This window comes from Macadamia integrifolia, chromosome 10 (assembly GCF_013358625.1).
Source record: "Macadamia integrifolia cultivar HAES 741 chromosome 10, SCU_Mint_v3, whole genome shotgun sequence".
Taxonomy (NCBI): domain Eukaryota; kingdom Viridiplantae; phylum Streptophyta; class Magnoliopsida; order Proteales; family Proteaceae; genus Macadamia; species Macadamia integrifolia.
Window position 1 is genome coordinate 16,913,414 of NC_056566.1, and position 18,018 is coordinate 16,931,431.

Below are 18,018 nucleotides of genomic sequence, written 5' to 3' on the forward strand. Positions count from 1 at the left end.
ATTTGCACTATTTTTGCAATATATTGATCATAAGTTCAAAACTTGAAAATCACCACTCCTACTTAACAAAGGCTAAAACTGTATACATTTACCCTCCCAGACCCTGCATAATGGGAACCTCATGCACGGGATTGCTATTTTTTATTCAGAACTGGAGAGGGGTTCCATGTACTAAATTGCCAGGTTAATCATTGAATTTAAACCTGAGATTTGAGGTGTGGCTAACTCAGATCACTTAATGTCCAATAGTTGAAATTGTCAAATCACCCTTCCATATGGGATAATTAAATGTACAAAACAGCTAAAGTATATATAGTGAGACAAGTAGAATTTCAGCACTCATTCCTCCAATCCTCCCACCACTCTTCAGTGCACTTGTCAAACAGTAGAACACAAGATTTCCCTCAAATATGCTAGCATGGTTCCAACCACACATTGGCAGTGCAAGATATTGTAAGCGAAAATAGAAACCCTTCTGTTATTCCCTTTTCCCTGTTTCTATGAATACTGGAATCAGCTGGAGTTACATTTATCTGCAAAAAAAATTATTAATCTTACAATACCCAAGCTAATGGAAAAATAATGTCCAATCACAATTGACCACCTACAAAGGACAGAAAAAAGATTTAAAAAAGAACAAGAAAAAACAACACAAAACAAAAATCACTAAATATTACACAAGGTGAAAAAGAAATTTTTTTTAATGCCATCAACACTACTTTGGCCATGCTTGCTTGGTTGGACCCTTCATAGGTGAGGTTATAAGGAGGCAAGGAAAAAATAACAAAATCATTACTCAGTATCCCTGAGGCTCTCGCTTGTCAGCCACATCTTCTTCTTAATAATAAACACCATCTCATCCCCATCCTGCTCTGAATCAGATTCGGCATCAGCTGTTGCCACCCCTTCCCAGTGCAATGCAGTTAAATACTTTTTAATATACTCCACCACCGGTCGCTTATCCCGGATGATAATGAAACCGGAAGGTCTTAGAATACGGTCCATCTCTATAAGCAGATCCTCGGTACTGCATTCTTTCTTCTCGATGTCAGAGAAGACAGTCCAGGCATGGAGAAGATCGTAAGTCCGAGGGTAGGTTGAGAAAGCTTCACACCTGTCAGCAAGCAAGAACCAGGTCATCATTTAAGCTGCCTATTGCTATAACCGAAGGATGATCACCTGATTTAATTTTTATGTTCCATTTCTGTTTAATCAAAGCTTAATAATGGAATAATTATGTCAATTGGGTGGGATTCTAATTGCAATTGTTAGGGTTCTAAAATCCAGATACTTAGTTGCCCCTCAAGAATCAGCATAAGCTCACTGCTTCCAGGATCCAATCATCACACAAAAGACAACACAGGAATTTGGGTCTCACCATAGACAACCAAAAAGGAAATGTGGAAAGAGTGAACAAGTGTGGGATAGAAATAGAGAAGCTACAGAGAAACAGCAAACAAAATAACAAATATAAATATAATCAGACATTTGATACCAAGTTAAGTATGTTCATCACTTAATAGGCACTACATTTCTACTACTTCTGTATTTCAGTATGAATTATGAAAAGGGTAAAACTACACCATGCAGAGTGAAGAGTTACGCTTAATGCTTCACTATCTGCCACATATCAGTACATGGGTGGGTCCTCGTGATTGAGGACCAACAACCCATTTCATTGGTACAATTTCAGCTTAAAATGAGTGGAGGAAGTGGCTGAAATTAAAATGATGCTATTTTGTATTTTTTTATATGCATTTCCGTAATTTTGGGATAAAATTTTACCACTGAAAAGGATGTGTGGTACTTTATCACATGGACTAATCCATGTATTGCCAAGTGACAAATAGTGAACCCAAACGCTTCATTAGGATAGTGAAACCTAGAAAGAATGGAATGGAGAAGTCAAAGAGAGTGATGACAATTGCATGATTCAAAGCGCAACCAATTTTGAGCCACAAAAATAGAACTGCCTTGATTCAAAGGTATTCTGGAAGCCTAAACTGACATGTTATTGAGAAAAAAAAGAAGCTTGCCTACTTTCCAAAAAGTTCTCATCTTTTGTAGGTTTAGGTCAAGTATAGCCTTTAAATTTTTTAAGTGGGTAATCTAGGCTTCTTGGAAAGACAGCGGAGTGAACTTGGATGAAGAGTATAGCAAATATTACTCCCACCAGTTATGGATTCATGAGCAGGATAGTTATTTACTTGTTTCTTTCCAAACAATTTAGGTAATTAAAATATTTCAAGAGTTTTGCATACCAGTTGTGCACAGTGCCAATCAGACCCCGGTCATATATTAGCTTGAGTGTGTTTGGTCCATCTTCTGGCACAACATTCATCACCCAAACATTTTTGTCTTTAAGAGCAGCTGCAAAAGATCCAAAGTTTGCCTTCATGTCCATCAGATTCCTCACGGTGTCAGGCTTAATCTTTGGACTCAAAAGGTTCCAGTAACTGTCAACCCTGTGTCTCCAAACTTCCTGCACCCAATTAAACCAATCACACACCAAGTTCTCATTAATGAGATCCCACAAAAAGGTAAATGGATAACATGCAGAGGAGAAATGGTTGACTTGGATTACCGTGTCCTTTTCAAACATTTCACTAGAATAGCCAAAATCAGCAAGGCGTGGAGGAGGAGAAGTTAATCGAGCTGGCCAAGGAGCCAATCCACTACCACTGTCTCTTTGGATTTCTGTGAAATTCAGGAAGATGGTCAGTTATACACATTCCACTATCAGCTGCTAATTAGTGAGAAATAATATCTGCAGACAACCCATAAACAGAAACTCATATAACATGTGAAAAACTCAGGAAACTGCATACAGTTTGGACATGGACCAATAAAAATGAAAAGCATATAGAACTCAAAAAGAGAGGACATTTCTCCCTATAAACCAGTAGGCTAATGGTCATTTTGTAAGCTGTTGAGATAAAAAAGAATGGGACCAAAGGGTTTTCATCCACTCGGTAGCCACAAATGACACATCTCCTATAAATGGTTATAACCTACATTGTACACGCCATGTACCACAACAGTATCCAAACAAAGAAGAAATAATTATTTTGAGCCAAGCTTACTATGTCTTCTTCCTCCTACTTTTTTTCTTTTGTTTGGATATGTAATATTTCAAGCAGGAAGGCCAAAATTTTCATCTGGATTTTGGTGTTAAAATTGTTTTCACACTTCTTCCCCCACTATTGGGCTGTTGTACAAAATAATTCTTGAAAAGGTTACAGTAAATTATTTGTCCGCAAAGAGCATTCAAGCAGATAACTATAAGATGTGAAAATTATGCAGATTCATTTGTGGGATAATATTCTTTAGGTTATCGATTAATCCTAACAAAGTCCTGGCTACAACCCACAAGAGCATAAAACAGAGTCACTTGAAATTTTTGGACAGGACAGCATTGACAGAGAACAATTAAGTGCTAACCTTGGACACAGACGATTTAGATATTAAAACCAATGACTAGGTAAGACAATGGATATATAAAACAAAAGCATGAATTAATAAAATTCAATATCCAAAAGAGGATGTAGCATTAAAGCTCTGTCAACAACCTTAAGAATTTAAATCATCCAAGTTCATTACCTTGAATTTAGATTTTCCAGAAAAAGAATGTAGCATGCGTATACGCAAAAGAATTAAGAAAGGAAAAAATTTAGACTCTTAACACCATCTACAACATGATTTAGTTAATCTGGCAGACCATATACTTCCAACAAAAATTTGACATCTTCGTTCAATAAATATACTATACATGGTAAAAACTCAGATGTCATAGCAAGGCAAGATTAGGGTACTCACGGTCAGAGTAAGGTGTTATGCAAGCTTCCATTGGCACACCCCACAAAGCATCTGGATCATCGTCAGATCTGCACAAAGGGGGTTGGGTACCAGGCTCTCTCTCCATGTAACAGTCATTTGTCAGTGGTTTAACCCAAATGACAGTTTGGTTTTTCTTGGCTGCAATTTTCCAACACATTCGTTCCACAAGGGCACTCATCTCCCTCCATATTCTTAGATCTTCCTCATCCTGTGCATATGCTTCAGGAGATGAGTAGGCAAAATAGCCTCCGGGTCTGAGCAACCTATCCAGCTCAAGCAGAAGGATCCCATCCCTTTGAAGCCAGTCAATTCTACACCGAGAACAGTGAGCAAGTTCAAAGGATCTGCTTGGGTAAGGAAGCCTCTTTGTCCCTAAGACACCAAGATATGCAGGAATTCCTCTCTCTAGAGCAAATTGGATCTGATTTTGGTGCACGTCGTTGGGTGCTAAAGACATTGCTATGATATCAGATGAAAGCAGATATGCTCCAAAACTAGCAACTCCACATCCCACGTCGAGCACTGTGCGAAGCCTTCCCTCATTGTTCAAAACATTGTTTGAAAAGTTGAGCATCTGCAAAGACAAACCAGAAAGCAAGATGATTGCGCCACTTGTGCAGTTCAAACAGATTCATGATTTCAGCAGCAGTTCAGGAAAAAAAAAATACGCCAAAAAGCCATGCAACTGGACCAAAGAAAGGACTTCCTTGCTTTCAGAATACAATTAAAATGTAAAATGTCTTACATTTGCAATGGAAGCAATATACTTGTCAGCTCCATAATGAAAATGAGTGCCACCTCCAGGAAAGACAATCTTTTCACCTTTGACAACCATCCAGTTCTGGTCAGACTTCTCATGTGCAAGATGAGTATGAGGTATGTTTGCTTTCCATACTTCATCCCTGCTTGTTGGCCACTTGATTGGGATCTGAAACAGTCAAGCATGACAGATCAATTGTCATTGTATGATATATGGAAAAAAAAATATATATATATATATATATATATATAGCATACAAGGAAGAAAATATGTTCAGTTTTAGTATCTAACACTAACTCAGATTTATGAATAATCTTAAATCACACTGAAGCATGATTCAACCTTGTAGCCTTTTGGCGGAGGAATCAAGCAATTGTAGCGCCTTTCAGCTGGAGGGCAATGTCTTTCATAGTGCTCCATCAAAGACAAATCCAGCTTCAATCTCATCTGGTATATAAGATTCCTGTCTAGGCAAGGAATTAACTCTGAATGTCGATCATCACAAACCTTCAAGGAAAAAATTGAAGTACAGAATTACTGCTGCAATTCAAATAAAAGTTGAAAACCAAGCATATCAAATTATAGTTAGGGCTCAGAATGGAAATTAAATTCCAGTACAGGTTCAGAGAGGGGGAAGTGGGGTTGAAGGGGAGATCTTACAGGGAAGCTCTTTGGCACTATGTCATCGTCCTTGTTTTCCAGCCCAAACTTGGAGGAAGATTCCTCTTGCTTGTTTCCAAGATCAGCATCATCATCACCGCCCAAATACGATGACCCCAATTTTCTTAATTTACTTCCATATTCCATAGCCGAAGCACCATGATGCATTTGAGAACCAAGAAAAGACCCATAATAAACAAATATAAAAACAATCAAGACTGAGACACAACACAAGCCAGTGATCAATCGCTTCTTTTGGACTCCATCAGTTCTTCCCCTCATATTTGTTTTGATGTCAAGTCCTCTAAAGTAACAATAAAGTGGCGACAATAGTTCCACTAGCTTCAAAAGGTTACAAAGAGGACACCATGTGCTGCACCATGCCCATGATTGGCACTAGAAACCTACAATATCCAAGCTATATCCAGTGTTCCAATGTACTGATTCAATTCCGCCTAAAATCTTGAAAATTTCAACATTCAAGGGGGGATTATTTGCAGGTATCTGTGATCCAAACAAGAATCGTCAGCCTGAAGCACAACACTGTAAAAGCCTAAAAACAGAAGCTATCAGAAAAATCCACACGTCCCATAAGTCTTGCAAAGTAAAGACAACAAAGGTAAGGCATTCCATTACCAGAAACTAAAGTTGGACCAAGGATTTGTCGAATTTATGGACTATTTAACAGTTCAAATGAGATTTCTTGTCATATCAAGAAATAGCCTAGATTCAAAAAATAAAGTAGGTGATGCAATTCAGTAAAGTCAACCAGGAACAATAAGACTTACAGATTTGGAACTAAAAAAAGTAATAAGAATGTTGCTCTATACATTGAAAAACATGACATGGAGAAGAAATCGTAATCAAGATAAACCAAGTAGCCAATATGTTACAGAAAAAAACTAAGGCTCCGTTGCAAGGAGAATTTAAAGGGAAGGGAAGTGAAATTTTCATACTCAAAAAAGAAATGTTTATAATCATTACCCCATATGTGATCCAATGTGATTGTATAAACTACTTAATTTTTTTTAACCATATTTAGTAATGATACATTTTACATGTAATTTTTATTTTACATATTATAGCAAAGGGTTTTGGATGCAAAGTAAAGTAAAATTTTATAACTAAATATGGAATGATTTGAAGTTCACGTTATAGTCACATGGGGTAATGATTACATATATTTCTTTTTTAAGTATGAAAATTTCACTTTCTTTCCTTTTAAATCCCCCTTGCAACCAAACATCGCCTAAAGCAATCCAATTGCAGAAAATAAAAAAGGGTAATTAACATGAAATTGGCGGAAAAACTTGAAGGAAAAGTTTTGTAAAATTAAATGCAAAAATGTGGCAGAAGCTATACAAATAAATAAAAAATTGACAGTTAATAAAGTGTTTCTTTGGCAAGGCCGTTCTAATCTATCCATTTGGAATCCATGATCCGAGTCAGACAACCTGAAGTCCATGTTAACAGAAACAAAGCATCGGGGTATCTGACATCAACCACCGACAACCGCAAGCAATACGTAACTCACTGAAGCAACAAAAGAGATTGATGAAAATAAGTTGTTCAGAAAAATTTGTAGTTTGGCTTTCCTATCCACAATTTCATTTTTTACTTAAACCCATCGGAAGAAAGAAATCAATATACAAGTAGCTTCTGCAATCAACTCAATCAAATGAGAACGTGTAGCTCCCATTGAATGACTGAATGAGCTGGAGCTCTTAAATCAGGAACAAAGAAAAAAAAAAACACTAATTTCTTCCATAAACACAAGAATCAAACTTTTCTGAACTTACGACCAAGACGAACTCGAAGATCCAACAAAATCAAGTAAAATTCATGAAACAATCTCAACAAACATTAAATTCCGAATCACTAAACAAGGAACTTAATCAGATCCACTACTCTGTACCAGCAAATTCAATCAGATCTAAAGAACAAACAACATATAAGAGGAAAATGAAACAAAAAAGCCAATCAAAAGATCGTTAAAAACAAGCATTTAAAGAGCTGTACTTACCTGTTTTTCGCAAGTGTTCTTCAATGTGTGATCTATATTCTATAATAACAGAAGCAGATCTCAAATTCTCGATCTGTAACAACCAAATGAACTGAAAGCCCTAAATATTCCAAAAAAGCTGAGAGAGCCTGAGAGTGGTAAAAAAGGAATACAGGTTGGAGTACAAAAGGACACACGGACGGTACCCAAAGCTACGACAGAGGATGGCCAGCTCGGCTAGATTGTGAAGCTATCAGATAGACGGGAATCGGGATTCTCACATCTCAGAATTTATTATAGACAGTTATGGAATAAGGACTAATGTGCTAATATTTTATTTTATTTAAGTAGAATAGTAATATATGACGGTGATCTATAGTTCTATACCATGCGCTGCTTCCATATCACATTTTATGAACGTCGGATCGTGCTGTTGTATTCTCACCTTGACCGTGGGATTGGAACATATTGCCATAGTAGGTCCCACCATGGATGCGAGGGATGTGATCGCGTGAACAAGACATATCTTACATTATTTTTTCAGAAAAATTATGTGATGACCCACTTTTTGGGTTTCGTTTTTACAAAACCATTCATTTGATTAAATTACCAAAAATACCTAAAATTAGGTTTGGGTCTATAAAATTATCATCCTAAAGTTTCAGTTAACAAAAAAACTCGAAATCAAGTTTGGATTTATTGGATTAAAAGGGAAAGAAATATCCAAAATAGTGATTCTTCATATTCCACAGTGGTGATATGTTATGATCCCATATCAATTTATGAGAGTTGATTCTACATCAGTTTTATATGAGAATTGATGTGAGTCGACATGGTCTTGGGTCTCTTCACCGCCGATTTATAGGGTTGAATTCTTCCAAAATCATAACAATGGTATCAGAGTAGTCGATCCTCGACTCAACCCATGCGGAGTGGACCCTCATGGCCCCGTACAACATTTTTTCTTTTTTTTATAATTAAGACTCTGACTTTTATTCCTAATCAGAGAAGTGACGGGATAAGGAACAAGAAAAAATTGCTCGATTAGAGCTTTGGTCCACAATTCAGCAGTGGGAAAAAAACGCATCTGAAGGGTATAATGGTCAATAGATGACAAATGGAAACATGGAAGGTCCACAAATGGTCCGTCCTACGTATGGGTGATGGTAACCGATTGATGAAGTATTTGAAGCGTTTGGACACTGACGTAACGCTTGGAGGCTTGGCGCAGAGTATCCGATTCATTGTGCTTGTCTTTTTATTTCTTTCCCCAAGGAAATCCCCAAGGAGAAATCCCCAAGGAGAGGACCACTAATGGGCAACTTTAATCAAAGATCAAGTGGGCTATCTATAGAGAAAAAGATAGGTTAAAGGTCCCATATCGTCACCAGTTTTTCTATTTATTTTTTATTTTTTTTTCCAATGAGTGTGACTTAGTTGTGTCACGAGCATGGTCCAAAGTATTTGATATCAAATTGACCATACCAGCTCTAGAACAGTATCCAAAGATGTCTAAATCCAACTATATCCTTGGTCATGACTCACGAGTGATAGCAGAGAGTTCATTTCTCATGGTTTCCCTATGATGCTAGGGGCCAGAGTCGCCCGCTATTAGTTGGCAAAAAAGTTCTAAGTATCGATATCCGATCAGGTACCAATTACCAGTTTTGCATGCCCCGGCAATATACCAAATACGGAAGCTTTACCTCATCGCACCAGTTGTAGGAGATGATCATTTTGTCTCCCCCTCTGCGGCAGTTTTGTGAAAGTGCAAGAGAGAAATAGATACCATTCTGTTTCAGGGGCTGCATTGCAAAAAGTGTACGAGGCATTGATATGTAGAGAGTGTGGGAGTTTAGAGAGTAGGAATTCCTCCTAAGATTTTCCAACCAAACAAATTGAACTTTGGATGAATTTTGAGATCCCAAACGACTATCCGAATTGTTTTAAAAGGTTATTTGGGGTAGAGGAAATAGGATTGGGATCCTCTCCAACTGCTCCCTCCAACAGCTCTCCAACCAGACACATGCATTCCTAGGGCTGCATGCCTTAGACAGCATGCCTTTGTCTGATTAGAGAGAAAATCGTTGAAGAGAATCCAGATCCGAGGAAGTAGAGGTCAAGATAGATGCCGCAACCTTGGTAGTTAAAACTCCGAGCGAGCAGAGTGAAGAGGAAATATCTTCACGAGAGTTGACAGAAAAGGGTATAGAAAAGACTTCTTAGCAATGTAGAGGGGAAATGAGCTGAGTATTAGGGGTTGGTTGATTCCACTCACTATGTAGAGAAATAGATTCTAATATGACCAAAGGCCTAAATACCTCTTCATATTTTATTGCACTCATTTGACTTGTCCAAAAAGATAGACTACTGCCTTCGGTTGTTAAAGTTCCACTTGTTGTCATGGTTTGGAAAATTAACTTCCAAAATGTCACCATTAATTAATTATGAGACCTTTTCAAGATCATAGACTCTCAAGTCCTAAAAGTCTCACCATCCCCTATTGTAAAGCACACTAATTGTTCAGGAATGTTTTGGACCTTCCAAACATTTTTTTTCCACACCAATTAGGTGCCATTAAGACACTTTTACCTCCAAGATGGAAACATTGGGAAGTATCTACAACAGGTTTCAGAAACCATTGCCACTCATGATTTCACCATTCCCTGCAGGTCTACTCCGGCAGACATGGGTGCATGAACAGATAAAAGATTGAATGACTGAAATTTACAACATGTTTTATCCAAACCATCTCCTAGGTATCCAATAGTTAGATTCATCAATGCTTCCAATTAGTTGAATTATGTGTCACACTAAAGACCCCTTTACCTGATCTGCCCACCAAGGAAATTTTGGCCAAAATGAAAATACTAATTACAAAGCACACAACATAATCATGGGTCAGATACTACTAACAAAGAAAAGATCCCAACAATAGAATACATATTGACTGGTTTGGCCAAAAGTAGCTAACAAACCTTCCCCCCACTCCTCTCCGTATGTTATGTTTACAGGGGCAACAAACCATAATGACGACCTCAATGAATCACAGTGATACCAATGAATCTTGGGCATCAAGGTTTTAGCACAGTAACTTACGTCAGCCATTCTATCGGTCAGTCAGTAGGTCCACATGTTCATCAGATTCACTTGTGCAAGACACTTTTCTTTGGCATCTTTGGTTTCTTTTGAGTCTGGTTCTGCCAAGACAGAAATGTGACATGAAGCCAGTCAGTTGTGAGACAAAAGCCAGTTGATCAACTGAAAATGAAAAAATTAATAAGTGCACATATTGGAATCTACCTTTTGCTTCTCCATAGCTTCATAATCAGTCCTCTCCTTCCAGGTGCTCTTACGAAGTTTGATTGGCCGGTTTCCAACATATTTACCTACAATGGTTGAGTCACACTGAAGAATGAGAAAGGTGCATAGCTAACATTGTTCTTAATTTTGGTCGAGTTGACAGGCCCAACTTTCCAATTCCAATTATAACACCACCATATGCTCATATATTAAGCATAAAACTTGAAAGAAATTCGTATTCCAAGTAGAAATATTACTCACCATTCATTTCTTTCAATGCTGCTGCAAGGTCTGAAGGATTGGCAAAGCTAACAAATCCGTAACCTCGGCTTTTGCCAGTCCTCTTATCTCTAACCACCTGTGATTGTCAGATCATATGTGGATGTAGAGCTTTGTTCAGTTTCTCTAATAAATGAGAGTAAGAAACTCAGAAAAACTGAGAGATCAAAAAGCAAAACACATGTCAGAGGGAAAGGCCAATGCATTACGGACATATTGATTTCATATGAAAGATAGATAGAAAGTAAAGAAACGTATACAAGAGCACAAATTAATGCAACTCTGATGGAGATGGAATAAGAAATAGAAACTAACAACCATGCAGCTTCACCTCCTCTCCCTCCCCCCCCACCCCCCCAAAAAAATTTCCGTGACCAAAAAAACATGGTTTAGAATAGAAAGATCTTTTATCAGCAACTAAAAATTGAATAAAAAAGTAACATGGCACCAGTCCTACATTTTGTCTCTGTGGACCGAGGAGAAAGGGGGGGCTCAGCAGGAAGAGGATTGTACCATGAGAGAAGCAAGGAGGTCAACCTGTTTAAAATATACAACATAGATTCTAGCAATGCAATGTAGTTGGACCCTAATGTCGATCCGAATGAATCAGCCTTTCCACGGAGGTAAATCTTTGCCTGCAAGTGCATGCCTTGAGGTAATCACACCTAGCCAAACAAAACAAGAGCTGGCCCAAACCACCAAAAGAAACCCTTAAATCTTGGCTTAAACGCTATGCTCCCAAAACAAGTGCAACTGAACGGGAAACTTGAGGAAGATTTACTCTCAAAATCAGCAAGGCAAGAGCACCAAAAGTACACGAGTGTAAGTCGAGGAGATGTTAAGAATAAACCTGTCATTAACTGTGCTATATTCCTAAACATGCAAGCATCAAGAATAGACAAGCAGCTTCGTTGTTAACCATTTTAAGTAACAGACAAGTGGACCACAAAAGCCCACGAGCCAACATTAGCACCTCTCCCTCCCCCCCCCCCCCCCCCCTCACAAAAAAAAAAGCATAAATATATTTAATTAAATAAAGAAATAGAAGATGGTCAAAAGAGCTAGGAACAGATTACTACCAGAGTAGCAGTGAATTGGAGGGTGAAAGTATGGGAATAAATGAGAAACTGTGCATGCATAATCAAAGGCTGGAATATAGTTCATGTTCACGTTCAAATCCAAAACATATAAGTAGTCTGGAATAGCAGATGACCAAGCTTATGGTAATGAATTTCAAATAAGAACCCCAAAATGAGGCTGAGAAAAAAAGTAGGTGTTAACTAGTAGCATCAGCTAGAAAGACTAAGGAAGATGGAACAATAACTACAGCGCCAAAAGTTCCACTCTGATATGGGAGAATCAGTTTGTTACCAAAAAAATCAAAGAAAATTTAATTGGTTATATCCACTAAGGTATGTAGACAGGAGAAAAATTGTCATGAACATTACCACTTTATAGTTCCCAAAAGACATTTATAAATAAGACTTATAACAAATGGTAGTCCAAACTCCAATATGTATCTCTTCCATGGTTTTAAGTATCGGTGCATATCGTGCCATTTCTGCCGATACGTATCGGTATCGATAGGCATCGGCACGATACATACCGATATACTACAGGGAATTTTTGGGCCCTCTTTGTGTGTCCGTGTATCGGTAGTATCGTATCGTGTCGTACCATATCGGTACCGATACGTACGATACTCCACGATACGAACTTTTGAAAATCTAAAAATTCCTGAGTATTGGTACCGTATCAGTACGTATTGCACTGTATCCCACAGTATCGTACCGATACGGTACGATAAGGCTACTTAAGTGTGGAATGTGCCTTTTTTGTTTGAAACAAACACTTCAAACTCTCTTACAATTTACCAACAGTTTTCTATATTTCTCTTCTTTCTTCCCCTTTGATTCACACACCTTTTTGGAGACTCAAATGGTAGATTGAAGGAAACATTATGGAAGTGAATGGTTCAAACAAGGAGAAAAGCATAGTCCAAGAAAAACCTTGAACTTGAAAGTTGAAAGTCTTAAATAGTAAGTTCTTGAATCTTTACTCACTTTTTTCAACTTTAACCTTAGATTTTCAAGTTTTTTTACAAATCTAAGATTCATCATACTTAGAATCACATTTTGTGCATCATTATTACATGAAATCATTGGATTTATAAGAATTCACACACTTTTTTCAAAAGAAAATGAGGATTTCAATTTTTTTCAAATTTCTTAAATCTACTCATGCTCAATGGTTAAAAATGTTAAGATTTTTTATATGTTATGTAAAAACAAATGTTCTACAACTTCCATGGAAAATTTTGATTTTTCTCAAAAAATGTATTTTCTTAATTTTTTTTATTCCGAAACTAATTAAAAAATAAAAAAAAAAAATTGAATATTTAGTTCATTCAACTCTTAAAAATAATGCCATAACTTATAATTACTAAATACATGATTTCAAATGAAACCCACATTTTTTCCCCAAAAAAGTGAGGGTTTCAAAATTTTTTTTTTATTTCTTAGATCTACTCAAATATATTGGTCCACACCTAATCCCATTATAGAGGACCTCATTAGAGATATAAATGAAGATTTTAAAAATATTATTGATGATTAAACCTAAGCACCATCAGCTATGGAAGAGGATGATGATAGCTCCAATGATGGCGATATTAGGAGGACGAGATCAGGTGCTACATACAGTGTAACTCAACCAGATAGTGATGATGATGATCAAGACAATGATGGTGCTGATGATGATTATGATGATGATGATGATGGTGGTGGCCAAACTTATATACCAGTACATTTCACAGAGGAGACTGCATTTACATATACAACCCAAGATAGTCATCATGGTACTCGCACACAACCAAAGTCTTATAGTCAGAGGGGTAGGCGATCCCACAATCCGAGTGCTATTGATGCATTGATGAGTAGTATGGAGTCAATGAGCATTAGTTCAGATCCCGTTGGTTCCTCATCCGGACATGGACACCATGTATCTTCAGATACATCTTCAGGCTATGGATATGGGACTTATGCAAGATAATCATTTGCCAATCCAGAGCAGTACAGAAGTTCAGATCATGCTGGTTCCTTATCCGGATATGGACACCATGTATCTTCAGGTGCTTCTTCAGGCTATGGATATGAGACTTATGCAAGACCAACATTGGCCACTCCTAAGCAGTACAGAAGATTCTACAATGAATGGGAGACCCACTACCATAAATATTTCGACTGGGGTAAATATTGTGCCTATATTCGACAAGTGCAGAACATCATCTTAGTTGCTTCTATTGAAGAAGAAGGTCCTAGCCAAGGATTTGAACCACCACGACACTCTTCATGGCACTCATCACAATGGCAATGGCAATGAGGAAAGAAAAAACTGTAAGAAACCTCATCATTTTGAACATTTTCAACTCAATATATTTGTCTATCAATACGATACTCTCTACTTAAGTATTTATGCATTCTACATGTTATATATAGCTTTTTTTAACTTTTTTTTTTATGCAAAAGTGTATAAAAATGTGTTCCCTCTCCATTTATGTACGTATCTTTAGCGTATCTCCGATACGATACCCTCCGATACGTATCTTAATTTTGACCGACCGATACGGCGACCGATACCGATACTTTAATCCTTGATCTCTTCCCCCCATACCAAACCCTTCCATCATCAAGCCCACAACCTTCCTCTCTTTAAGTTTGCTAAAGATTCAGGAGGATGTTCTAGGCTTCCAATGGCTCCGAGGTGGTGTGGGGAAGGAACATAAGTTTCTTAAGTAACTGTAGAATTAATTGATTAAGCACCGGCATAGTGTAGAGGTATCCCAAATGTTGAATCAAATAAGTAAGGTTGTCAAGATTGAACACACTATTACTGATATGAAAATAATGGGAAAAATGGGATTCAATTGTCAACTGCTCCTGTCAGAAATAGGATTGACTATGGACTCGAACCATAGCACATGGTTTCATGAAATCCGTAGGATTTTCCCAATATAAATCGAGCAGGTTTTACATCAAGAATTTTGCTCAGCATGCACATAAACCAATGACCAATCACTGTGATTGCTCCTCAGATCATTTGCAGATCTGATAGACTTAAAACAACTTTGTGCTATGCATTTGGCAAGCTAATCAAGCAAAAATTAATATTCAACTGCTAATATCAAGTTTTCAGATCTGCCTAATAAATTAGGACATCCCATATTTCAAATCAGCCATGGAAACACTTACATGATGTTTGACTGGAACAAGTTCTTGTTTCTTCAACATACTTTCATGTTTCACACCTCGCATGCTATACACACAGTCAGATATTCAACAAATGTGTAGAGGGGCCTTGCTTAAGTACAAAGAAATAAGAAAAAACAAGGATCTGAAAGGATATGCTACAAGCTTACATACTCCAAACAAACATTCATTGCAAATGATATGAGATTGCAGGAATCAAAGCTTAACAGAAAATTACCCTTGCCATGTTAAAGGAAGGAAATCTTGAAAATGCTTTTGAAAGAACGTCATCATTCACTTCATTACCAAGATCCCCACAAAACAAGCGGAAATCATCTGCAAAATGCCTTGTGCGTCAGTGAAATGTAAGCACCCATCAATCGAGAGTAAAGAGACATTAATCAACAATAAGTTATTCAAAGGAAATGCATAATGAAGTCAAACTAGAATCTTATAGAGTCTTAGGCTATGTTTGAAGCCAAGAAAAGAAAAGAAAAAAATGAATGTTAGGAGAGAAAGAAAGACACATAAATTAATAATTTTCTCCATCATGATTTTTGTCTTATTATGTTTCTTCTCTTTTCTGGACAACAAACATAGCCGTTTAACAATTAAAATGGCAAGTTGGTAACTAAATTAATAAATAAAAAGTGGAACTCAAAAAGATTGGTCCAAACTGCTTAAGTAAATGAGCCCTGTAGCAAAAGGTGTAGAACTGCATGAGGTTGAATTTAAAATAAATTTTTTTAGTGAGTATAGGGGCTAATTATATTGTCTAATCCAATTTTCAGCCTCGACGGATGTGGAAACTATGAGTCTTAAGCTACTTATTAATGGTTATACCCTTAGTGACTGAATCTTTCTCATAGGGATGGCACTCCTTCTCTCAATCCTCAAATTCACAAACAATTGAAATAAGAGTGCACTCTAAAGAAAGCCACTCTACAGGTTGAAGCCTGCTTTGAGTAAAATTAAATTTTGACTTATTCAGATAATTCTAAACATAAAAATCTTATTGGATTAAACATCGAGGGTATTTCCATGGTTCACTGTCCTATTATTTTAATCCAACGAAGCTTAGAGCCCACATATTCCAACACACAGACACACTCTCAAGCAGCTCCAGAATTTAGGTTTTACTTAATATTGATGCTCCCACCCTCTCTCGTGCTCACTGTTTTGGGCACTTACGTTATTCCAGACTATAAGAAATAATTTAGATTAAAGAAGTCAATTAAGTTTTCTTCTTTCGAAGCTTATTATTGTTGCAAGTTTCTTTATCTGAACTATGAGAGAAAATTCTATCCTTTTGATAAGATTGATTCTTTACTGTTAAGGTTTGTATCTTGGGTTTGTTACATTTGTATGTAATTAGTGATTTCTCAAATGGGGAAAGATTCTTAGTAACAGTTATGCCAAGTGATAATCATGTAGCTAAGCAACCCCATCCACATTCACTGCATAGGATATGTATGATTCACTAGCAAAAACATGATCATCTGCATAGCTTGAATAAGTTGCACAACAGCCTGATTAATCAGGAATGAGCAAAAGTCAACCACTAACATGCTAATCTGCTCCGATCTGCCTCAACAGGCACATTAGTAAAGGAGGTACTTCATTAATAGAGAATAAAAGTGGTAGAGAATGAATGGTACACGGATCATACTCTCTGGCCATTCTGCAAGGGTCGGATCCTCCCAACTTTGACCAGCAGCTTTACGAGGTATCGCTTTCTTCTTGGTCTCAGACTTGTGCTCAATCTCACTACTTGCAAGTGCAGCTTTCACGCTCTCAAGAGCTTCTGGTGTAATTGTATGTGCATCCCTCTGAAATAACTGTTGGGCCTGTCTTATTTAAAATAAAATAAAATAAAAAACCAAAAAAAAAAATGTCAACAGCAATTTAGTTGCGACTCTACAAATACAAAGTTTCAAATTATAACACTATGAAGTATGAACCGCAATAAATAAATCAATAAATGAACAAATGAAAGTATCCAAGACTACAGAATCCTATATCACATACTTGAAAAGGGCTTTTACCACTAAAAAATACCTTAAATGAACCAGAATTCCACAATGGAGGACCATTGGCTCCTGAAACCAGACACCAGAGAAGCACGAGAGACATTTTTATTGTCCCCAAAAAATCCTATAAGTGATCTTATTTGCAGTTTCTACATTAAACAACCACCATTTCTCAGCGTTACTGGTGCTTCAATCAATGCCATATCTGGTCATTAGATTTTGCTAGTTTACTAGATCGATACATTAAATCAGATTCTTTCCAAATTATATTAATTCAATTAGCCATTGGAACATGTCTGTCGCTCTTGCGTTCTTCAACATTACACGAAGCAAATCACATACAGGTCTTAAGAGGCTTTAAAAGCGGAACGAAAAAAAAAAGCGACAATGATGTGCAAAAAGACATAACTTGAAAGAGCAGTGATCAAATTCAAGCCACGCACTCACCTGCTGATACTGTGGGAGCGAATACACACCGGAGACTGAAGCAGGAGCTGAATGCACATAAGGGATAACAGGAGCAAGGGGGACATTGATCGGTGGAGGGATTTTAACCGTCGGAGGTGGAAGAGCGTATGGTTTAGGATACTGATGAGCGGTAATGGGATCTGCTTGTTGAAGGTGAAACGGTACAGGGAAATAAGAACCGTTTGAGTACGTGAATTGAGACGCAGCAGAAGGAATCGCACCAGGTAAAGGAATAGCAGTCGAAGTCGAAGCAGATTGAGTCGCCATTACTAGAAAGAATTTCTTAGAACTCCAAAAATCAAGAACACGAACTCAGAGCTCCCTGTTGATGCAGAGAGTTGACCTGAATGCTTCAATAAGGAAAAGAACGAGAGACTATGAGAAGCAGACGCGACTGAAGCGTAAGAAAGAACAAGAAATTTCTGGAAAATT

The 18,018-nt window shown here is 37.3% G+C and overlaps 2 protein-coding genes across 3 annotated transcripts; both read right to left on the minus strand.

The window, feature by feature from the left end:
• Positions 1-454: 454 nt before the first annotated feature.
• Positions 455-7,549, minus strand: LOC122091692 (probable methyltransferase PMT3). Of its 2 annotated transcripts, XM_042661761.1 has the most exons (8): positions 7,281-7,549; positions 5,258-5,761; positions 4,940-5,104; positions 4,583-4,765; positions 3,817-4,411; positions 2,585-2,697; positions 2,262-2,482; positions 455-1,114 (listed from the first exon to the last, which is right to left on the minus strand). In XM_042661761.1, the coding sequence occupies exons 2-8, from the start codon at positions 5,537-5,539 to the stop codon at positions 793-795; spliced, it is 1,881 nt and encodes a 626-aa protein (XP_042517695.1). In that variant the 5' UTR covers positions 5,540-5,761; positions 7,281-7,549; the 3' UTR covers positions 455-792. The 2 variants fall into 2 exon arrangements, with proteins under 2 accessions (XP_042517695.1, XP_042517696.1); XM_042661762.1 differs by lacking the exon at positions 7,281-7,549 and having other exon boundaries at positions 5,258-5,785.
• Positions 7,550-10,121: 2,572 nt separating this feature from the next.
• On the minus strand, positions 10,122-18,005 carry LOC122090537 (RNA-binding protein 42-like). Its single transcript, XM_042660170.1, has 6 exons — positions 17,566-18,005; positions 16,758-16,935; positions 15,327-15,424; positions 10,824-10,920; positions 10,563-10,648; positions 10,122-10,459 (listed from the first exon to the last, which is right to left on the minus strand). Exons 1-6 carry the CDS (start codon positions 17,851-17,853, stop codon positions 10,406-10,408), a joined length of 801 nt encoding a protein of 266 aa, XP_042516104.1. The 5' UTR covers positions 17,854-18,005; the 3' UTR covers positions 10,122-10,405.
• Between the last annotated feature and the right edge of the window lie 13 nt (positions 18,006-18,018).